Here is a 25,267-nt window from a genome sequence, read left to right as displayed (position 1 = left end):
GATTAACAGAACTCTTATTACAAGTTACACTTTATCAGTTAGAAATAAAACTTACTTAATCTTTGGGTTTTGAACATCATTTATTATTTGTAAAATATTAATTTGACAATCATAATATATACAGTAACGTTAAAGTTTGATTGATGGCTTTAGTTTTTATTATATTTTGTATTATAAAAATAATACAGTCTCAAAAGAAAATTACGACCAGTTTTAATTTTTAATTTTAAAATGCGGAACATATATATTCTAAATCAAATATATTTATTATTAATTCAAATTCACATGTTGTCTTTATATTTTTGGTTATAAAATTTAAAGAACATTGATTATTATTAATATTTTATACAACGTCATCATTAAAATCATAAAAAGGTGGCACAAAAATGCTTAATAGTAAATAATAATAAAATTAACACTTACGATTTTATAAAAATATTATATCATAGGTCTATAAATATAATGGTCAATTAACCTACATTTACTAGATGCACAGCTTAGAATATTATCTTAAAATCTAGATCACTTTTTTAATTTAGGCTTTAGTTTATAAATAGCAATTAACATTCTATCTGAATCACAGTCTCATATAAATCACTAAATCTACCGATCGGGATGGGATCGTGTTTACTAGAATTGCACAGTCCATTAGTACGTATTACATGTTGTAATACGGTCAAAGACAAAAACTAGCATTGAACTAGATTATTCAGCCTCCTTCATTCATTCAGATCTTAGTAAAATCAGAGAATCCTCATTGAGTCCGAGTGTTTCATGATGTTGTGTTCTATGCTTAATTGCTTCGGGGCTTCAAAATAATCACTCGAGTCCGAGGAATCTTGAAGCCGGCGTCGATTGTAGGATGCTATTTTTCTCGCACGCGTGTCTGAGTCATAGGTAAGGGTGGGATGAACGCCCTTTTTTGATCTGAATGTGAGGCGGTACGGTGTACTGCTTTGCACATCTGACATCGATCTGATGTGTCTTCTGTATTTTGATTCCTTTGATAGCGGTGGGAACATAAATGAAGCTTTTGTATCTTTGTCTTCGACAGACCTGGAAACAATACAATTATTTCATTAGAAACATAGAATATATATTTGATGTAATTGCATATAAGGTCATGTTATGCATGTATGCATAAACAGGTTCTCCTATTAACACTAGGTTAGTAAGTCACAGGGTTAGTAAATCTTTTGTGGGACAGTTTATTTGCTTTTACAACAACAACCCAGGAAACGTTCAAAAACTAAGTATAGTAACAGCCTGTTAATGTCCCAACTGCTGGGCTAAGGCCTCCAAGGCCCTTTTGAGGAGAAGGTTACTAAAGGATGTTACAATACCAATTACTTTTTAGAATATTGCATCTTGGGAATGAGACGACCTATGAAGAGCGGCGCGGTGGAATAGTCTCCAAACGTTTTCCTCAAGAGAATAGACGTTTAATGTTTCATGTATGAATTTATGTAAAAACTCTATATTATTAGCTTATAGATTAAAGTGGGTACTTTTTATTGCAAACGTAGCCTAGGTTGGTAGCAGTAAAGTATCTTTTTCGAGAAAAAACATCAAACATCCTGTAATATAATTACCTGTAATTTTTTGATTAACATTAAATACGTTAACATAAAGAACCTAATAAAAGAAAAAATGTTTTGACGAAGTTACTTTACATTCTAGCGTATCGGTAATATAAGCTTATGATCTATGATAGGTACATTAAAATAATCTCAATTATACTTTATCTATGGCTGTAAATAAATATAATTCGATGTTTAAATTATTTAAAATAAAAATGTAAAGTCGGTTAATAAAAATGAACAACATCGTTTAGAAACAGGTAAGTAACATTTAAACTTTTATAACGTTTCTCGCAGCAATCTTGAAACGAATGGATTCTTATCACAATATATGTAATGATAATTAAGTTAATAAATATTTATATAATTAATTATATAATTAGCTAGTCAAACACAGACATTTCAACAAATATAAATCACAAGTCGTTATATGTAAATGTTTTACAAAACAAACTAATATGATTGTTTGCAGATTAGGTTAGGCGTTGCTTGTATTTTTCCTTTGTATTAGGTACTAAATTGCGTAATATTTTTTCATACGTAAATATGACTTCAGTTTTAGGTTCAATTTGATGTAACAAAATTAAAATATAATAAATGTCGTTATTATTACTTTATTTATAGCAATTAATAATATCTGGTCAAGGTACCGAGGTAGTCGAGGTTGTTTTTAGACGTACCAATATAGTTAAATATTTTATAAAATGCTATTAAGCTAGGTACATACTGTTATTCTCTTGCAAAAATGGTACGAAGCTTAGTTTAGAGTTGACATGACAAATAGACATTTTTATTTTATCATTGATATATCCGTTATTAGAATTGTTTTTGATTTTAAATCAATTTACGGACGAATATATTCCACTTAGATTTTAAAATTCTAATAAAGTTTCCAATAATTAAAGTAATTAAAGGTCCTTGCGTGTAATTTTCAATATAATTAAGACACGACAGCTGCATTCATTATGATAAAAAGTGATATTAACGGCGTTTCGTTAATGATGTTAATAATAATTAATAAGTTAATAAGTCTTATGATAACAGCTCTTAACTGTCTGTTTTAAAACTATTTGTACTTAGTTCGTTATTATAAGTCAAATGTGAATTAAAAAAAAATTGAAAATTTGCATGTTGAAAGATATCTTTATATAATGAAACACTTTGGGAATAAAACGACTGCCGACTGGCGTTTCAGTACACATATATAAATATGTTAAAAAAAAAAAAGAAAAAACTATCTAAACAGATATCGAATATCAACAAACAGATATCTTTCCGAATCGGCAGTAGATTTTTGACCGTCAATAAGTGCCATTCTTCGAAGCCTTTATCAATATAAATATTGAATATGTTTTACTTCATATGCGGTTGATTAATCTACCTAGATTTATAAAGTCTAATGGAAAATCCTTTTTTTATTATTATTTTTCATTAGGTAGTAGTCAATATTAACTATTAGTAAATTCATATAATCCTTTAAAACTGTCAAGTTCAATTACCAGTCCTGTAATTACCGCTTAATAATAAAACGTATTTTATACAATTCAAGCAGCCAAAAACCTACTCTACACTAACTTCAAGCCTTATCTACTTATATTTATTAAAATTCCTAAAACAGTAATATATAAAGTATTCAAAAAAATGTGAGTATGTAGACAATTATGTTTTGATTTCAAAAGAAGATATCAGTTGTTTTCTCTATGCCGTTGATAATTAGTCCCATTATCTTTCAGCCATTAGCGACACACGATTTTACTTTTATTTCTATTTGTATGTACTGTTTTACGAAACATCAAATACGTATAATAAATATCATGTCTAAAAAAATCCGTGTTATAACACAGATCGAGGATAATTATAGAACCAATTAAAAATCAATTGGTTTATGATTTTGGGTCCAAACCAGGTTTAAATATCTGTAAACCAATAATTTGTCGACTAAAGAATGTTTACCGGGTCCTCTGAGTAAAATAAAAAGAACTTATTATTAGATACCTAAAATTCCGTCAGACGTCGTTGTCCATTTACATGATACCGAAAGAGCGACCATCCGCCCGGGACTTCCCGGATTTGTCTCAGTTCGAAATGACGTCCGGAGTGCGTCCGGACTGTTTCTGTAGAGTATTTTAGGAGTACCTTACAAAAATATGAATTTATTTCATTAACTTAAACCCTTATATCAGACAACCCTTTATCACCCTTATATATCAATGGCATAATCAATTTATTAACCAGCCTACTAGCTGTTGGTGTTATTTGACGGAATAACTTTAATATTTTTTTTTTTGTAAATAGACTCAAATGCATTTCTTAGGTGCACTACCTAAATAAAGATTTTTTTGTGTAAATTTCGTTCGACAAGTCGAATTGTGAATACAGTGCAACTTGGCTGTAGTGGTCGCTGGTTCGAACGCCTCATTACATGTATTTCTACAATGCATAGGATTTTTTTAAATGTGTGCGATTTTTCAGGATAATTTTTCGACAATGGCTAGTAGTAAATACCAATTTATTTTATAATAGTTTTTTTTTATAGAATAGGTAGACGGACGAGCATATAGACAACCTGATGGTCAATGGTCACCAACGCCCATAGACATTGACGCTGTAAGAAATGTTAGTCATCGCTTACATCGCCAATGCGCCACTAACTTTGGGAACTAAGATTTTATGTCCCTTGTGCCTGGAATTCATCACTCTTCAAACCGGAACACAACAATACCAAGTACTGATGTTTTGCGGTAGACTATCTGATGAGTGGGTGGCACCTACCCAGACGAGCTTGCAAAAAGCCCTAACACCAGTTCTGTATAGACTTATCACGTGACTCGACAATTAATACATTTAGTTATTAAATGAAATCTATTTAACAGGTATGTTAAGTAAAATAATAGTTATTAGATTGAAGATGACGGACACTAATAAAAACGAGTTTCAACGAGTTCCTGAATGATTACAGCTATCGTTATCAAGGGAATTGCCTTCAAGCGTTCCGTTTATATTATTTATAATAAAAATTACTTATTAGATAAGTAGACGTGTTTTGTGTATTATTAAAATATGATTACACTTAGGTACCTATTATAATAGTGTATAATATATTTCGTAATTGTATGTCGATGTTTGTTTATTCAGTTTATTTTTACATTGAGTACATTAATATTTACCAGTCAATAGGCTTTAATTATTCTCTCTCTTTTATCTGGATAGATAACATGGATTGATTGTCTATAAATAATCGTGTACTCGATTATTATTAATAAGTACTTTGTATCATACTTCGTATTAGACACCGTAGTAAAACCTTAATAATAACAATTCGATTTGTATATTTCACTTTACTATAATATAATATACATAAAATGTTTAAATGCTAGTATTTAATTAAAATCCTCTGAACTTTGGAATTAGGTACGTCTACCATTATACAATAATATTGGTCTTATTTAAATTTAGAATGTTATATATAACACGACAACTGGTAGCCTAAATAAAAACTAATTTTAGTATTAAATAAAGAGTATTTATCTATGTCTGACCTCATTTTGTTTATAATTATTGGCCGATAGCTAAATATAGCCTGTTTACATAATATTTTTGATAAAGAAAAAAGTAGTTCAATTACTTACAAGTTATGTAAAGAAAACATTTGCAATAGATCTGTATTGCGAAATTATTTCAAAATGTTTGCGAAATTAAATAAAACGTCGCATTATGATCCAAAATAATACATCACCGCTTGTGCCTCAATAACTCGTACCTATAATAAAGTCGAGCGCCCATGATCACTACGTCATACCTCGAAGGCCATCGATTCAAGGAAATTGAGTGTTCCGTGACCTAACAGCATTACAAACAAATAATACATTAGAAATGTTTTCACGTAACATATAGCACTAAAAATAAGGCATAAAACAGAATATCTGTCAAAAATATTTATTCATACAATAGAACACCCATTTTGAATGAATGAATACATAAATAATACTTAAAGTAAATAACTAAATAAACAGAAAGGTTTAAAATAACCAATTTTCTTTTTCAAAATTCGGCCATTCAAGCAAGACAAGTTTTTTTTTTTTTGAACCCGTCCACTGAAGAACAAAGCCCGTCACTGTTCCGGTCTAGGTCTCCGCTAGCCGAAGGGCACAACCCAGAGAAAAATAATGTAATTTTTCTTAAAGCGCTTCAGAATAGGGTGCCTCAAATGTCTAAGTGTCTTGGATCTCTAAGTCCGGACCAGCTAATAGGCAATAAAAAACGTTTTAAATAATTCAAATATCATACAAAACACTTCAATCAGTGGTGGTCAGTCACATCAAAGGTACGGTAGGACGACGTAATTTTCCAGATATTGTTATCGTGCTTCCTTTTTTTGATTATGTTATTTCAAGTAACATTTAAATCAGGTAACATGATCTTTTAAAATTCATTTTCATTCTTTGCTCTATGATAAAAAGAGACGGAAATCATATATAGTATGTATAACTGCGTTAATGGTGTAAATAATCTATTATACTTAGTGTAACATACTCTCATTATTGGCTATGAAAATTTTTCATATTTTTCATATATTTTTATTCTGTGACAATAGTATTTTAATATAGATCACTCTATACCTTATTTTGCCATCACAATCTTTGAGATAGGTTACATCATTCGCTGTTTATATTTAATCATACCTTATTAAGTATGGGCTATAGTATCTTAAAGTATTATAATAAACAATTGGATTAAAGTCTAAATGAACATAAACATTATATTATTTTTGGCTAGGTTGACCTCCTAATGGTAGCATGCGCAAGCGATCCCGTGGCGCTCCTCGTTAAGACGAAAAGGGTACCGCTGGTTTTTTGGTGGGTATTTCGGTGTTTAGGGCGCACTCGGCGCCTTGGACACCGGCGAGCCCCACATATCCCTCTACTGTTCCCGTGGGGGAAACGCGTAATGCGTTTTTCAAGCGTTAAAAAAAAGGTTGACCTCCTGGGCCGGCGTTAAATAGGGCTACGCATAAATCCGAGGCTGTCCATATCTCAAAAACTATTTTACATTTTTTATTAAAAGAGATATTTTTGTAGTTACAGTTGTGAAAAAATGTTATTGATAATTTCTTTAATTTTTGAATAAAGAATATTTGAAAGACAGCATAAGATTTTTTACAAAAGTATTTTCCTTTTGTTTTTACTTTAATTCTATGAAATATGCAACTCAAGTAATGAGTAAGAAAAATATATGTATTTCCCTATAACAATTATTTCGATGACGGCATCGTATGTTCGCTCCATTTGTTTCGTGTTATTACTACCTTCAAATCGCTTCTAAAGTTTTTGTTTTGATTGCCTTATTCCCATTCTAATTTCAAACTTTCTCTATGTCTTACGTTATCGTTTGTGTTAACATAACAAATATATTCCAAATATTTACCTAACATTTTTAAGATAGGAACGTACTAGTTTATTTTTCATATTCAACAGTCATCTCAGTCATCAACTTTAAAAATTTCACTTTGATGCGTGAATGTCAAATCTTGCTACATAATATTTAGTTCCAATCAACTGATTGAATTGAAAATTCACATTGTTGCTGGTAAAACTTTTAGTTTTACATTTTATTCGTTTTCGATTATATAAAAACTTTTTTATTTATTATTTTAACTTAATATTTTATTTCGATATTGTTATCAACATTTATGTATAGTGATAAAAAATATTTTATCGCATGAACAATAGGTAAAAATATTGAAGAACGTCGAAATTCCTTCTTAGCAAATCTATCATTATTTATCTGTGAAATCAAAAACAATTGTCGGGGACATATCTCACGTGTTTAGGTGTGCTATCGGATTAATAAACAAATATTTAAATAATTCTCATAACAAAGGCTTCAACAGGTTAATACTTTTTAAATTATTAATAAAAATACATTATTTAATATACTACTGGTGGTAGAGCTTTGTGCAAGCTCGTCTGGGTAGGTACCACCCACTCATCAGATATTCTACCGCAAAACAGCAATACTTGATATTGTTGTGTTCCGGTTTGAAGGGTGAGTGAGCCAGTGTAATTACAGGCACAAGGGACATAAAATTTGGTGCGTTTGGTGACCACTTACCATCAGGTGGCCCATATGCTCGTCCACCTTCCTATTCTATAAAAAAAAAAAATATATATATATTTACGGGTTGTAACTATACAGTACTGGTAGGTTCTGTAATTCGACTATCCGTCAGTTCTACGAGCATAGGCAATGTATGAGCAAGTGGTAAGTGTACACACACAGTCTGCATTACAACTGCACTCCAGCTGTAAAATTGCAGTTTTAAAGCAGTTGGAATGACTGCATCGAAACTAAACTGCGCATAACAAACTTTAACTATCAAATATGCTATGTCTGAAGGAGCTGTTTGGAGTTATTATTATCATTATAATGTACCGACCGATACTTTATAAACTTAAAACATAAATATTTGTTTATTGTTTGTAGCTTAAATAATTATATTTTATTACAAACAAATGAGTAGAAATTAGTGAATTCTTCTATTATGTATTACTATCAATGTCTATCGCAGATTGGCTCCTTACTCGGAAATTAAAGTTAAAAAAAATTCTTCGTGCGCCTCCGTGCAACACAAATAACTCTCCCAAATATCAATTTAGTCAAAAACAGTATCACACCATACCAGCAGGTACTGATATTTTCAATGCAATAAGTATAGTTTTTTTGTTGTTATTAATACATGTAATGTAATATATTATACATCACATCACACTGCTCGATCCAATATTCAAAAGTAATCATAAGATAAGTTTGATAGCGTGTGTTGTGTTTAGAAATTGGAAAAAAAAGCATTGATAACTTGTATCATGATTTATTTTATCAGAGATACATTATTTTAAACATAATATAACCTAAAATTGCCGTGCGTTGTTAAATGCTCAATTTATACATTGCAATTTGGAATAGTACCTACTTTTGGAGAAAATAAAAAAATTTAATATGTATCTACCCACTGAAATAAACCTATATAAAATAAGTGCGCAATATTATTAATCACTAGATTCCGCCAGTGACTTTCGCAATTATAATATTAATTAGAATTTTAGTATATTTTATAGATTATAGATTTTATAGATTCAATGTGTACCTATTAGACCTACTAAAATATATAAAAAACTTTCTTTGTTTCTGAGCATCATAACATGTTATGCAACAAATATGTTATATATTCCGTCTCGCCGACGTGCTTCAAAGAACACGTTACCCCGATGATTTCATTGTTATCACTATTATCACGACTTATTATAATGTATAACGTCAGAATCCAACCTGTAAGAACTCTTTTCATCTTTCCAATTCCTCTTTCCATCCCGTGACAACAACAACACGTTGACAAGCGACTTATTGTGATATTCTATTTTGATGCGTGTATTGTTGAAATGTTATAATTATTATGGTCAATGTCGCATATCACTTTCCGACATTTCACAACAGTTTTCTGCGTTGTTTCGAATTGTACTTACAGAATAGCCCTACTGGTCCGAAGTTACTAATCGGAAAAGCAAAACCAAATCGAAATGTTTAAAAATTGACTCATATAATCCAGTTTGGAATCATATTACAAGATTTATGCTGTCTTCTTCAGTTTAAATTGAATCTTATGCTCACCGATTCAGAATGTAGAAACTACCGAGTTGAGCCGGCAAGATAGTAGTTACACTATTTACAATTAAAATATGTCTTTTGTGGAAATCAACGGACACGAACTCCACGCTTTTTTATCACCTAAAATATATAGTATCAGCTATATATTATAGGGACTAATATATAAATTAGTTTAGTTAGTAGATTTGCGTTTTTCCAAAAAGACCTATTAGATTAACTTAAAAAGCAAAATTTCATCTAAATACAAAATTCACCCCGCTCATAATAAGACGTATATAGTATAATTAGATTAATATATATATTTATGTTACAATATTATATAATTAATTTACATATAAATTACAATAGACAATGTGTGTTAAAAATGTAAAACACTGCGTCCTTGTGATAACGTATCGTTTTTTTTTAATAATCCCGGTAGTCTGTACCAAGTACTGAACAGATAATTATATGAATTGCTAATTTAATCAAATCTTTAAATGAATGTAATAATTAATAATAAGTGGGATACATAAGGGTTGCTACTTTTAACTTTACACTATTAATAAAAATCAAAGTTTATTTTGATTTAACATTAGAAATTACATTCAAGTGTTTCTTCATACAATCCATTACCTGAATTCGCAATCTATTTTAAGCGATGAGATACTAAGTCTTCACTTTATCATATAAATATATTACTTTATTTATCATATAATAATCTGTTATATTATTTTTATCATATACTTTTTTTAATATATATATTGTGGATGCTATTATTATTACAACTTGCAATGTTTGTTAGTTTGCTTCGATTAAATTATGTAAGTTGAAATAGAATCACTTACTCTTATCCTACGAAGTTGAAATTTTACATGTTCGTTCAGTACAGAAGAAGATGCATTTTATTTTTAACATTTACTTATTCTACACTACACACGACATATTGTATATAAACTGCTTTCTTAATTGTTTTTTTTCTTTTTTACTATAAATTAATTTCATTTAAAATACCATATTCATATGTAAAGACTCCTTGGTCGTTACATATCGTTTATTAAAAAAATATCGTTTTTACAAAGGCTAGGTTTCGCTGTAAGCGAGTCATCATCAGCGTGACAGGTACCGACTAGACCGTAACCTTCTATTGGGATATATTATATAAATCTAGCTGGTAAGTTCATAGTAAAAAAACAAAAACTTATTTTGTGACGTCATCTACATTTGACAAAGAATCGTGATTATGACATATACTCGTACCCAATGTGTAGGATAGACATTACAGGAGACAAATATTTTTAACAATAGATTTAAGTGACACGAAAATCTATATCTCTAAGCAAGATATCTTGTAACTTATTAGTATAAATATAGTTAAGCCGTTTATTATGCAACAGTGAACTAATTAAGAAGCTTGTTTCGTAACGATGTCACACAACAATATTACAAAACTAAATCTATAAAAATAGGCAGAATACTGCTTAGAGTTTTTAAATTTAGAACAAGAAAGTGTACATCGTTGTAACTAAGTTTTCATTTGGTTTAGTAACGCTTAAATTCAATAGGTTGACGGCAACACGCCCAGCGATTAGTCGCTGATTGGATCCTAACCTCTTGGACTATTACCGGAACACAAGCTAACACAAGCTTTACGCTTAATTGGAGGAAAAAAGAGAAATATTAGTAAATACTTAAAAGCAGTGCTAAACTGTAAGAATTCATTTCATAACCAATTCGTAAGTTGTGAAATGACATTTATAATTTCCTGACATTTCACGATCATGTTCTGCAATGAATTTCAAATTTGTTCTTATAGAATAACTTTAGAAGAATTGCTAGTATACTGTGCATATTACAAGACTTCCATTACCTTACAGTACATCATTTCTTTTGATATTTTAATAGCTGTTACTGTTTCGGTTACAAAAAGTGTGAAGTTTTTTAGTGAAATAAGAAAGCGAACGGGCGTTTGGGCCATCTGATGGTAAACGCCACCAACCGTAGGAACCCTTCAAACCGGAACACAACAATACTAAGCATTGCTGTTTGGTGGTAGAACATCTGATGAGTAGGTGGTACCTACTCAGACGGGTTTGCTCAAAGCCCTATCACCCAGTAAGCTTGACGTTCCGGGAAGACTATTTTCAAGGATGTGTGTGACAAAGATATGTAGGCGATGTTATTTCGACGAGCCATCTAATCTAACTACGAATACTTAATTGTAGCTAGGTTTTGTATTTTTATTTCCTTTAACCGATGATTTGTATTTGCTGTATAAATATTTCGACTTGATTTCCTCGTTTTATCAAAATATGTATCTTTTATGACTTCCTCTATCGCATATTATAAAAATAACCGGTTACAAAATTAATTCATAATTAAATATTATCCACAAGTGGTGCCCAAAATAAAATATGTAAGTAAATAAAAATAAATGAACATTCGTGGTGTGATTACGTGAACAGCCGTGTGGTGATCAACAAAATTTAATAGAGCTATTCTTTTTCAATCCTGATCTCAATCATAAGAATATTTTACCAACCACTATAAGCTGTACGGTTTCAAGTGCTCACCACCGAATTCACCATTTAAAAAATGAGCTAAAGTCAGGCAGATGGCCACCAGCAAAGTTTATAATAGCAGCACATAAATAGGATAAGTTTCCGAACGATAATACCTACTCTGGTATTTCACTTCGCACTCGTAGAGAACACGTAACATATAATTCAACGAATTTATAGTATAAAAATGGTGATTGGAGTATGTATGATAGAGAATGACTTGTTTGAAATTAATAAGTGATAATACGATTCGAAATAGAATTGAATTGAAGTATAAACAGATAGCGAGTCCAAATAGAGAGAAAGAGGAAAAAGCAAGTAGCTGTAGAACAAATATGTCACTAAATACAAAGTTACTAATATTTTATTATTTTATTGAAATTTGGTATCGTGTTGTAATCATGGCGTTTCTTATACGTTACGATTTATTGAAATACCTTTCCATTGTCTCTATTGAACCGCTTAGTTATTTTCAAGATGGCTTCGAAGACCTACATTTAAGCGTACAAATAAAACAGTTAAATTATGAAAACAAGGCGAGTGCCAAATGGAACGAATAATACATATGATGTTTTAGAGTATAAATCAAATCGAATAAAATTTTATTATTGTGAATTAAAAACTGGAAAATGTAGGTAATTCTGTGTAAAGATGTAGTAACGGCAAATTTTATTACTTTTCAATGATACGCTGAAGGTCACTTGTTTGTGACAATATTTTACAAAGGCGTCTTGATTATCGTATTTATTACAATTAGCCTTTCAAGTTTTTGTAATAGATCCAGGTGTATATGTGTGTTTGTCCGATATTTTTACTATACACACGTGTATACTAGGTACATCGGTAAGTGTTTCTTGATATTCTTGGCAGACCAATCAGACCAATTCTTACGACGTTGACGCCAATTTGACGTATAAGTTTAACGTTTATAAATAATCGAAAACGTGATTCGATACCAACAATCAACCATGGTATAAACGATCCTACATTAACCAGAAAAGGAAACATTTATGAGTTTTGTATGTATTTTATCAAGTCAGTTGTTGATTAACGTAACCAGTACAACGAATAATTGGCATCGAACTATAAACACTACTTCATTCGATGAAACTATCCGTTTGAACTTGACCTCTATGCTATTAACATCTAGGACATTTGGACATTATCCAATGAGATAATTACGAAGAACAATAAACTTTTAAACTCTACTTTCTGATACTTACTATTTAAAAATCGTCTCATAGTGCCATTATCTTTAATCAATAATATTCTAATGGAAAAAAAATTATCTACGTCAAACAGAATATTCAAGAAACATACGATCAATAAATAATGTTCTATTGATTTTATATGTACTACAAAACTTGTGTTGTTGTGAAGACGGTGCCAAAACCCTCGGAAAAAACAAAAGCACCGAACATACTGTCATTCTGCTTTTTTGTAGTCAGTTAATAACAATGTCGGTAAATAATACATACCCATAAATTATTATCTAGAAGATACGTAACGGTATTGTAAAAATATCATTATAAAATGCAAAAAGGATGATTCCACAAGGCGTGAGCTGAATTCTGTGGCGAAATAAACTAATAATAAAAACAATACTCTGTTTTCTTCTTTCGTATGTCAAATCAATGATGACAGAAAGAGAGAAATCAGTTTTTAGTTAAAACTGATTAAAACTCACAAGTAAGGCCGTGAGAATATAATATGATTAAAATTATTCAAGCGTACAAGTTAGGCCATCAGGAAGTTAACGTTAATCGTAGTGCAGTTTATTTCACTTGAATTGACTTAATGCTAAGTGATGATAAAACACGGAAACGAATAAAATAACTACATGATACAATCATTACCTTCTAGTTTTATAAAATATATGATAGGAACTCAATTAATTATGCGTCAATGAAATTGAATACCAAAATGCTTATTAGTATAATAATATTTGGCAAAGAGAAAAACTTTATTTAGAAACTTTATTTTTCCTTAAAATTAGTTATCAATTATGTATCTTGATTTGTATTCAATAATTTTTTAGTGCAGTTGTATGCGGACTAATAACAAAAATGTTTTCGTACCTGGAAAGCTAATATTTTAGTTCGAGTCAGCTGTTTAAATTCATGAATTTATTTAAAGAAAGTTCTGGTATGTATAGCTTGAGGCCATTTTGAGCACATTAATCATGAACTCGGAAGTTACAGCTAAAAGACCTTCATTCGCAAACATACAATTACTGACTCACGTGTTATTTTTAGACGAATGCGCCTATAATAGCTTTGATTGCGATCCAATCAAACGCGAAAAGGTGAAACCACACTAGGTAATATTACACGTTGAAATTGTCGACGTAAATCACCTGTAGCACGTGTGTAATGGTATCATTCCGTATAACATATAAACAAAGACGATTCTTTGTATCGACACTTATTTAAAAAATTAAAAATCAAGACTTATCAGTTTTTTTTTGGCAGGATATTAAGATAACTTTCTACACAGCCTAAGTAATGTTTTTTTTTTAAATACGATTCAGTAATTATCGTATTCTGAGGAACTTTAAATTGTAATTGACTTTTAAAGTGTTAATGCTGTTACTCACTTTACAAGGTCTCTTACCTGAGGAACGAGTAAGTCTTTGAAGCCATTAAAATTTAAGATTATCATAATGGATCTGTGGGTGTCAATGAACTCCTGTGATTTCTTTGTTTTATTAGAATTTGGATTATAAGGTATATTTAATTTAATGCACGTTATTTTTTAATTTTCATGTATGTATATATTTTAAATATACTTAGTAGGTTTAATCTGATGTATATCATGAAAATCATGTGATGATTAAATTTAATCATTTAATAATATAAGCACTTTATTATTAATTTATAATAAAAATGACAACATCTATGAAACATGTATAAGCTCATCTTAAAAACATTAATAAAGTAATATTAATTTAAAACAAAAAGTTTTTTTATAACTGGAAAGGTACCCAATTTTTAATCAAATCAAATAGCATTATTATGTATAAAGTATTTCAAATTTGTAGCTACACCGCTAGGAACAACTGTCATGAAAACAAACGCGATGCAATCGTTATATTTATTTTTAAAGCAACTTGGACGTTTCCGTACACAGAGGTTAGTTTTAGTTTTTGGCGCGCATGCTTTTGTCATCATCCGTAATGTGCATAATTTACACATCATTTTATATAATTCAATTTTATTTTTGATAAGCCAAATAAAAACAAATATGAACGTTTTAATACATTTTTTCAGTAAAACATTCGGATGAGTACTGATTATTAAGTTACTTACTACAGTTTACATAGTATGTAATCAGTGCGGTATATATACTAGTCTCTTTAGAAATATTTATTATTTAGTAATATTATTGTAAATGTTCAATGATCCACTGTATTATATTAATGTAATAATTAGCTTTAATAAAACAAAGAAAACATTTAAATGGTATCAAACAATTTGATATGTAACAAAACAAAAATCTATTATTTACCTATTATAGTCGTGAGTTAATTGATTTTTTCAACAGTATTAAAAATATTATATTTGAGAATATTTAATTATGAAATATATGTCTATATAGTTATAATGTACGTAGATAAAATGTATAAATCTATATTTAATATATGAAAATCAAAAAGGTACCTATCGCGTCTCTCTTTATTATAGAGCGGCTTTCACTCAATGAAAGCGAGCCGGTATTTATTATATGGTAACACTAGACATAGTTAGCTAGTAGATATGACTTTAAATGTAACATAAAAATACTTATTTACTAGAACAACGCTCTATAATTTAAAAATATTGATTTACAATTTACAGCTAGTAAATTTAACAGACGAGCTAATTCATCACGTATATGATAATCAGGGATTTACATTATTTTTGCTTTTAAAACTAGCCCTGCAAGAAGTACCATCCAATGTTTAAACCGATAATGCATCTCAATTATAAAATAAGGAGTCCCTTGTGCCTGTATTATGCACTAGCTCACTCAAACATTAATTAAATCGGTACACAACGATTCAAATAATAAGTGTACAATAACTTGACAGCAGTATCCACCGAGACAGATCAATGTATAGCTCACAACGGTATTTGTTTGTTTGTATGTACATTATTGAGCGTGTTCATTGTGTACATTCAAATTTGATGCATTATTAAGCAAAATTCACAATTGAAATTCCAATGAAACTCGGCTTAATTGTACCCATTACTTTTGTTTAACATGCAATATACTCATCATCTCGAACATTAAAGAATTCTATATAGATATTAGAAAAAAACGGTATTTCCGTGTTTACTGACGATTTGAACCAATTCTCTAAATGCCACCAGAACAAAACTATATCAAGAGAATGGCGATAGAATTGTATTCCCATTGAAAATGTCACGGTTGACTGGACTATCGCTTACTAAAAGGTTAGGAATAGAAATATTAACACAGTATTTAAACAGAATATAATACGCCAGAAACAATATATTTTCATTATTAAATACGGAAAACATCTAACATAAAAAGTTACAAAACATGTTATTTTAAATTGCAGGTTTTGATAATTATTTAAAACCAGATCTGTCAAATTACCAGTTTGTACGATAGATTATTATAATAATATTAATATTTCCCCGTCAAGGCTTCACGTTCGATCAACGATGCCATGCATGTTCCTGTTGCAATTACCATAAATATTACTTATGTTATATATGAATATTCTTGTATTTAAATGATCTATAAAATTATTATATCAAATACTTTTTGCCTCGTTAAAACTTAAAACATTTGTACTTTGGAGTACAGTGACTTTTTTTTATAATCCGTCATGTACCTTCATTGTCACAGCACAGTTGGTCTATTTTTCGCCCAAAGAATTGGAATTGCGATTCAACGGGGAAAAATAGATAAAATGCTGTTAGCTTTCTTGTCACTATTCCACGCGGCCAACATTTGTCGCGATTTTGATTTTTAATTCTCAACCGGTTTGTGTGTATATTAAATTATTACATTTCCTTATTTATATATATATTGTCAACCATTTGACTCATTTGATATGAGTTGACAAAACACACACCACGCTGCCCCGATGCGGTTTGGTGGTTACACATGTGGCAGAATTTCAATGAAATACCTACCAATACTAAAATGTTACAAATTTCATAAAATTGTACAATATTATGCAAAATTTAAGAAAAACGAACTAAAACAGATTTTAGCATCTTGTAAAAGACAGAAATAAATATCGATTGTCCTGCTCTCATTGAAGTCAAAACCTCGAGTATTCGCCGTGATTATAGCAGAGAGTTAATGGATAGATTCTAATTCTCTTGATATGGGGACGGGTCCTATTGTGGGACGATATTATGCGCTAACGGCCCCAAGGAAAGGAAATGGTGTTGAGGAGAATGTTGAAACATGTAAACAACGAAAGTCTCTAACTCCAAATTGCATAGCCCTTTGTAGCCAAAGCACTTGCAAATTAAAATAGGAAAGCGAAAAAAGGTTTAACAAATTCCCGAAACAACGCAATAGCGTTCTTACCCGCCATTCCACGTCGTCGTTTCACAATATTTATTTATTGTTTTGTATAAATCAACATACATTCTCATATGTAAACATTTATTAGTAATCCTTTAAATCTGCAATGTTTGTTATGTTACTAAATAATAATATGTATCAAACAAAATTATATTGATATATGAGTAAAAAATAACAACAATAAATATTGTTTGGTCTATCACTGGACGAAATAAACATCGAATGATTAATATATGTGGGAATCGGTTGTTTATCAATATTGACTTCGGGTTAACAATATATTTAGAAATGATGTCATCGTTTTACAGACAATCTATAAATTCACAGTATATTTATTAGCCTTATCAATACTAAAAATTGAAGCTAATCATTTTATCACTAAAATATATTTTTAATTCTAAGCGAAAATATAAAATAAATATGAATAGCAGAGGTATATTGTGTATAGGTGACGTCATTTTATAAATACCTTTCGTATTGGACGTTTTCAACTACTAGATAGTAGGTACAAGATACAATCGAAACGGCGCTGTTATTGACAACTGTAAAATGACGAATGAAATAATATAAAAACTAGTTATAATAACAAGAAAGCTGAGATGGCCCAGTGGATAAAATAAGTAAATTGCGAGTTCAAATCCGGCACTATTGACTTTTCATGTACTTTAATATTAGTTTTTAAATTATTTCGACGTAGGAAAACTGCTTGATGAGGCCTGCACGTGTTGGGTGAAACAACACATGTGTATCCGCCAACTCGCACAAGAGTGACGTCGTAGAATTATCTCTAAACTCTTTAAGTGAGAACGTTTATGCCATGCCCATGCGTTTCCTATAGAAATAAGAAATTTATGTTATGCTCCTACAACAAATTTCTCATATGAATATAAAAAAGTTACTAAAATGATTTAAATACTGGTAAATAAGGGTTTTTTTTATAGTATAGGTTGGCTGACGAGCATATGGGCCACGTGATGGTAAGTGGTCACCAACGTCCATAGACATTGGTATTGTAAGAAATGTTTACCATCACTAACATGCTCCACTAACCAAGGGAACTAATATGTTATGTCCCTTGTGTCTGTAAATTTAATTATATTTACATACATATAAGTAGGTTCCCAGTGAGTTCGTTAATTTAACGAAATTACTAATAAACCTAAGCCCTATCCTATCCTAACTAAACAGAGATTACACGAACATATAACATAGTTAAAGTTAGATTTTTTTAGTTCTCTTGCAAATCGATATGGGACTTCCATAAAGGGGAATTCCGAGAATTAGAACCGCATTAAAAATTTACCACGAGTTAACAAAGTATAACATAATAGATACCATTGTTTTAATACCTTTGGACATATTTTCATTAACATTATGTACTGAACTTAATATATAGTTATTGTTAATTTTAAAATATTTCTTGTCATAAATATTAATTATTTTTTTCAATATAGGCCTACGACAGAGATCGAAGTATTTGATTCTCGTTTGTTAAAAATATCACCATAGTTTAAACAATTATCGTTATAGAATAATACCCAAAATTTTTGTATATATAAAAGAGCAAACTTGTTATAAGAATTTAAATGAAGGATGAAAATATATTATATTAAAAGCTAATTCTTGGCATATTTGTTAACATCGAAACGTTATTATCATTCTAAAGATTTTTTTTTTCGCAAACGAGTTTTAATACTTGGAACAGACAACTTGTTTTTAACATTCTTTGTATATAACTTAACGTGAGGATAAAAATATGTTTCCACAAAACATTATCCTATAAAGATTATTATTGCATTAAAGTATTCTACCGATAAATTTATGATAATTCGAATTTTCGTTACATAATAAACAAAGAAATTATCATCTAAAGAAATGATCGCTGTTGACCGGCTTTATCATTTAAATTAGTTATTTGTTAGTAGGTATTTAAGTACTGACATCTGCAACATATGTCGCAACAAAACAAAACACTTTTATATTACCTTGAAATTCACTACTAAATGTATTAATTATTTTAATACAATTAATAAATTATTAAATTACACATATTCATATCGAATGTTTATCATAATAACTACATATAAAAAGATAATCTCGAATAATCTAAATGTTGAAGGCAACGGCACTTATTGAATACACAAAATTAAATAAGCAGTCGGAAATTATAAACACGTGATCAATAAAGTATGTACTTACTTTTGTTTAAAATAGTCCGATATTTGACTGACTTTCCAGAACATCTGCACCAACAACATGAGTAATGTGTGGTTGATCCATGTGTATAATTTGTAACAGCTCTCCATTACGCCTCTTTCTCGATCCCAGAGAAATGGTAACGGCACCTCAGTCATTCGTCAATCCTTAATTTACAAGTGTAATCTAAAATATCCGATTCCGATAGAACAATCCGTTTGCGAGTACGACGAATTTAAAATCGATTACGAAACGTGCTGCGCATTCAGCGTTCAAGGGTTGATTGCTGGCTTATCACTAAAGTGAAGTGCCTTGAATGAAAATAACTACAGATACGCGCCAACAAGTTTGACCGCGCTCGTTCACCGGTGCACGCGAACTGAACTTATGACTGACGCTATGTGAATTTACTATCGCGATGACGACACATGACTCAGTATCGACTGTTTGATATCTGTTAAAAACTTTAAAAAGAAGTTGATGAAAATTTAAATTCGAATTCTACGGTTAAGTAAGTTTTTTTTAATTAGAATTCTTTAATAATATACTTAGGTACTTCTTTTAAACAATACAAAGCATTCTATTGATTTTGAGATAAGTACCTTTTATCGCTTTGTTAAAAAAATATACCGATAATAATATTAATATTTATGAAGTAATAAATAATGGTTGTGTCATAGCTATAACTTTAAAGTGGTTGTTCCAGTTTAAAAACCCAAGTACTTGTGGCGATAAAAACTGTGATAACAGGAGTTATATTAATTTGTAGGGTATGTTTGTAGCCAATGAATATTCATACATGTAAAAAAAGTTTGTGGCGATTTGTATGTTTAAAATAAGGGAACAAAAAGATTATAAGATTAGTAATAGAGTAATCATAAATAGCAATATATAAGTAATAGATTATAGAGGAAAGCATTTTATATTTTACTAGGTATTAGTCAAAAAAATAGTAAAATGAGATGTATAAAAATATAACTTAATCTAGGACTACTTAATTTTAGAGAGTAATTACGTAAAATTATATAAGAACATACTTTTGTAAAAAAAAAAAGTCTACTCTTTTTTTAATTCATGCAACACAATAAAAGATTTAGAGACTGAGGCAGGAAGTTAAGAAGTCAAAATTATATTTTATTTTAATGTAATGTATAACAGCTGCTATAACAGCTGTAATGAATTTTTTCCACAAAAAAAATAACGAATTTAGGCTTTAAATACTCTAAATTATAGCTGTACGATTTTTCATTGCGATTTATTTTATTGTTCATATTTTTGTAGAAAGTTAATATTTTAATATAATTATTTTGTATGTAGTCATTTATTTTTACATGTTGGCTCAAAATCAACTCGCATTAAAATATTATATGAGTCGCAATAAATTTGGATTCAATTTTAAAATACCTACCTACAGGTGGTAATTTTGTAAAGGTATGTCTATAGAGCCACCCACGCTCAGTGTATCCAGAGTACTTAGGATGTTTACTGTTTTGTACCACTTAACGAAAATGTTTTGTTAAGTATGTTTTGTTAAGTAGTATTAGGTGAGCCAAATACAACAAGGGAAGTCGTTACTTAACGTTATAGAAATATTAAGATTACTCCCAATTAAAATATTACCGATTTTTCTTATCATGATGAGCTATTTTATTTCTATTCCCAGTGTGCTCTTGACATTCATGGCACCGTAAGTACCTATTAGCTTTCCATAAATTCCCAAAATGCTGCCAAAAACTAAACTATGATCAGTTTTTTCTAGACCACAAGTAGAACAATTTACAATCTGATCATGGAATCTTTGTCGAATAGATGATACCTACGTAAAAATATCCGTACCTACTGAAAACTAGCACGAATAATACAAATTCTGCTGCATAATAAATAATATCGCGTGAAGTCGAAATTCGATTAGTTTATGCACGTCTATGGCGCAGTGTCTTTCGTATCTTCTAAGTTTCATCCTTTTATAATAATCTAGTACTCGCCCGCGGCTTGACCCGCGTGTTAGTGGGAGACGGGAGGGTATAAGGATATAAAAAAGGATATCCGTCCTTAGGGTTCAAGCTTCCTTTATACCAAATTTTATCAAAATCGGTTGAGTGGCTTAGCCTTGAAAGCGTAACAAACAGACAGAGTTACTTTCGCATTTATAATATGAGTAAAGATACTGCAAAAATGTGGGAAAATTCTCAAACAATATTTAGACAATGAGTGGTAAAATAAGCTCCAATCTTTCTCATAAGACAAGCTATTTGAACTGCTGTGGGGGTATTTACGGGCTGTTAAGTGTTATAGACATATTTACAAATAATTTATAATACTTAAGTTTTGCTTATGTCTTTCTATCAGATTTCGGTCATGGCGACCATTCTCAGTAGATTTATTCTCTTACAGATAATCTTTTAGTTCGATGGAACAGCAATCTGACATGATTGTCCAGAAATCGAGGTACAGCAATAAAACATTGTAGATATTGACAATTTGACATAGAAGACGAATAACTTTAATTTAACTGACCTCCAGATCACTCGCGACTTCGTGATCTTCAGCTGTACAAGCTTGTTCATAGACAATAAAGCAGCTTTAAAGTTGTAATAAGAAAATTAAGGCTATTGTTATATTTTATACATCTCATGGTTAACAGCGGACATCGATAAGTTGTGCATAATCACATAGAGGTGTAACCAATAAAAATAACGATAAGTTAACAACGTCTTAATCGGGTCAGTAACCTTTATAAACGAAACGGAACTAGAAAATTAACCCCCTGGGTGGGATTAAGGTCATTGGTGACATTTTGTAGTGTACCTAAAAATTTACAATCAACTATGTCATTCTGGGAAATTAAACTTCACGTTTTACTTCATACATATATACCTATGTTCTTTGTCATATTTGATTTTTTTTGCATATTAAACAGAAAACCTGAATCTTAACCGAAGATTGTGGATTCAAACTCGGACAAGTACCACTGAATTTACATGTGCTTAATTTTGTGTGAATAATTCATAACATGATCAGTGTTAAAGAAAAACATCGTAAGGAATTCTGTTTTCATCCGACACATGTCGGATGAATTGAGCCCTTAGCTCAGCCGTAGAACGTTTACAGGTATTGTATTGACGTTTGGCGGTAGAGTAGAGTAGGTGGTACCCACCTAGATGACCCTGAAAAAAGCCCTACCACCGGTTTAATTAGTAGTGCTATTTGTGTGAGTTAAACGCAAATTGTCACGTTTGTTTTAAATAATTAAAAAAAGAACAGTGCGCCCCTGGTGTATTATTTCTGCCACGGCATTTTTGCCATAATGTTTGGCTAACGTGATAGTCTGTATATATTCACAAAAGAGGTATTAATTATCCTACATAATGAATACAAAAAATCACCTAGTCCTTAGGCCTTAATGTATTTTTACAAAAACTTAATATTAATTGAATGAAAACAAACGATGTAATGTATTTGTTCTTAATGTATGTGTGGTAGAAGAAACACTCACAAACATACATACACTCATAGACATTATTCCTAAATCGAACTTATTGCGATGACTTCAAAATGTGAACTTAAAAATTTGTTAAATCTTTTTTTGATTATAACCAAAGGTCTACCAGATATCTTTCGAGTTATTTGTCCAATGCCGGTTATTTTTTTGCGAATTTATCTGCGTCATTCCCATGGGATACGTTAAGTATGGAATTCAAATATTCTATGAACGTTACTGAGTCGTATGAATGATGAATGACGGACTTATGAATTGTTACCAGATATTGTTATAAAGGTTTACTTACAAGGGTGGTTAGCTGTAAAGTATGCAAGTTGGGCATATTGAAAGTCAAATAGATTAGTCATTCAGTTAGATGTTTCACTCAAAAAATTCTCAGCAGCAGCCAGTTGTTTAAGAGATGGCAGTGTTTACACTCTCGTGCCTCGGAATGCACGTTAAATCATTTGACTCAGGCATCAGAACTTTCTCCTGTCGAATGGGAATGCCATTCCATCGCACTTATCGCACACACTTGTGCTTATGCAAACTACTGGGTTACTAGTTCGTCCATCTAGATCAGAATCCAATCGATCCGTGTAAATCAGATATCAAATCTAATTTGAGTAATACAAGAATGAAGTGATATGTATACTGGTGTATATCAAACATTCACACCCAATTATTAGTAATTATTAGTAACTGTTATACCCAAACGGGTGAACCGTTTGGGTATAACAATTACATTATATCATATCATTTACAACGTTTTTCGAATAAGGTTATATAGTAATTGGCTTTGGCTTTTGACCTTTGATGAAATGACTTCCCTTTATACTTTGTAATATGAAGATAACAAGTTTAACACCAGATTTTATTAACTATATTTAGCTGTTTGTTAAAAGCCATTGTGACTGATGATATTCACAATTGTGTTTAAGTACGCAATATTTGAATATTGTTTTGTTTTCTTTGTACTTAAATACTTAACCTTAATAAAATTATTGTTGGCACAAAATGCTTCCCTTACTCGGCGAGCAAGGTCCACTATCAGAAAGGTGTACATATAATATAACATTACATCACTTCTTGCCAAGTCTTTATCACTGATGTACAAAATTGACATTAAATATATAATAAATTATTTATAGAATGGCAAAGCAGAGTGTAATCAGAAATATTAATACAAATTTAATATCTTTTTGTAAAAAAATTTAGTACCGTTTAGCAGTGTAAATACTTTGATAATAATAATTGGACACAGAGGAACTTTTTTATATGACAAAACTATTTGTGTTCCTTGGGAGTCACTGAGCGACCGGTAAGCCGTGACGGCTAACGGCATGACGCTCTCTTATGTCGTCGTGCCCACCACTGCTCTCCACTCCCTTCTGTTTGCGTCGCAATTACTATATACTTTTTTGCTATCTATTATATTATATAAAAATAAGAAAATATATTAATTTTATTAACAAAACTCTGTTTTTTATTTAAAATACTCCATATTTATTTATTGGATTTCTTTAAATTTAAATTATTTTAATAACCATCAATCGATCTTTCACATCTGCCCGGCGTCCCATGAGGGCCGAACCAAACGTCAACGTGATGATAAGTATCACTATAGCCCAAATACATTGGCGCTTTAAGAAATTTGAACTATATTATCCACCAATTATGGAAACGACTTCCTGCAATAGCAGGCATGGTTGGAGAAGAATTCTAAGATTGTTGTGTCTTGTGCGTTTTTACACTGACTCAGTTACTCGTATCCTAAAAATAATACAAAATATAGATAGATGTTTAGCGGTAGAATAATTGACAAGTGGGCGGTACCCATCTTAACAGATTTGCACAAAACCTTAAGCTACCGGGAAACAACAATTTGGAATAGATAGGCCCGTCATCACAGCAAATAAACAGCAATTAATATTTGCTGAATTCGGATTTGAAGGGTGAACAAGCCAGTGTAACTACATAACTTCAGGCATAATGGCAATAACATCTTAGTTTCCATGGTTAGTGGTGCATTTGTTGATGTAAGGGATGGTAAATAAAGTGCCAGTTTGTTTATCCATTTGCTATGAAGCTTCTCACTTAAAATCCTTTCTTAGTTTCAACTTCAAAATTTTAAGTCAATTTATGTATCTAGTCATGTCACCATGTTACAAACATGGTGGAAGTAACATAAGCATGACGTTGTTATCGTATGCTATATATAGACATTATCACTGGAAAAAACACTAAATACTTAATTA

At 30.5% G+C, this 25,267-nt stretch overlaps 1 protein-coding gene across 1 annotated transcript; it reads right to left on the bottom strand.

Annotated features, from left to right (window-relative positions):
- Window positions 1-174: 174 nt before the first annotated feature.
- On the bottom strand, window positions 175-19,919 carry LOC126774257 (uncharacterized). The gene is made up of 2 exons (XM_050495693.1): window positions 19,532-19,919; window positions 175-1,056 (listed from the first exon to the last, which is right to left on the bottom strand). The coding sequence occupies exons 1-2, from the start codon at window positions 19,684-19,686 to the stop codon at window positions 744-746; spliced, it is 468 nt and encodes a 155-aa protein (XP_050351650.1). The 5' UTR covers window positions 19,687-19,919; the 3' UTR covers window positions 175-743.
- Between the last annotated feature and the right edge of the window lie 5,348 nt (window positions 19,920-25,267).

Source organism: Nymphalis io, chromosome 16 (assembly GCF_905147045.1).
Source record: "Nymphalis io chromosome 16, ilAglIoxx1.1, whole genome shotgun sequence".
Lineage (NCBI taxonomy): Eukaryota > Metazoa > Arthropoda > Insecta > Lepidoptera > Nymphalidae > Nymphalis > Nymphalis io.
Note: the sequence above shows the minus strand (reverse complement) of the source record. Positions and strands in the feature narration are given on the sequence as shown.

Coding starts and splice junctions, on each gene's coding strand:
- LOC126774257 (XM_050495693.1), bottom strand. CDS start 19,686: ATGACTGAGGTGCCGTTACCATTTCTCTGGGATCGAGAAAGAGGCGTA. Junction 1,057..19,531: donor TCGGACTATTTTAAACAAAA/GTAAGTACATAC, acceptor TATTGTTTCCAG/GTCTGTCGAAGACAAAGATA.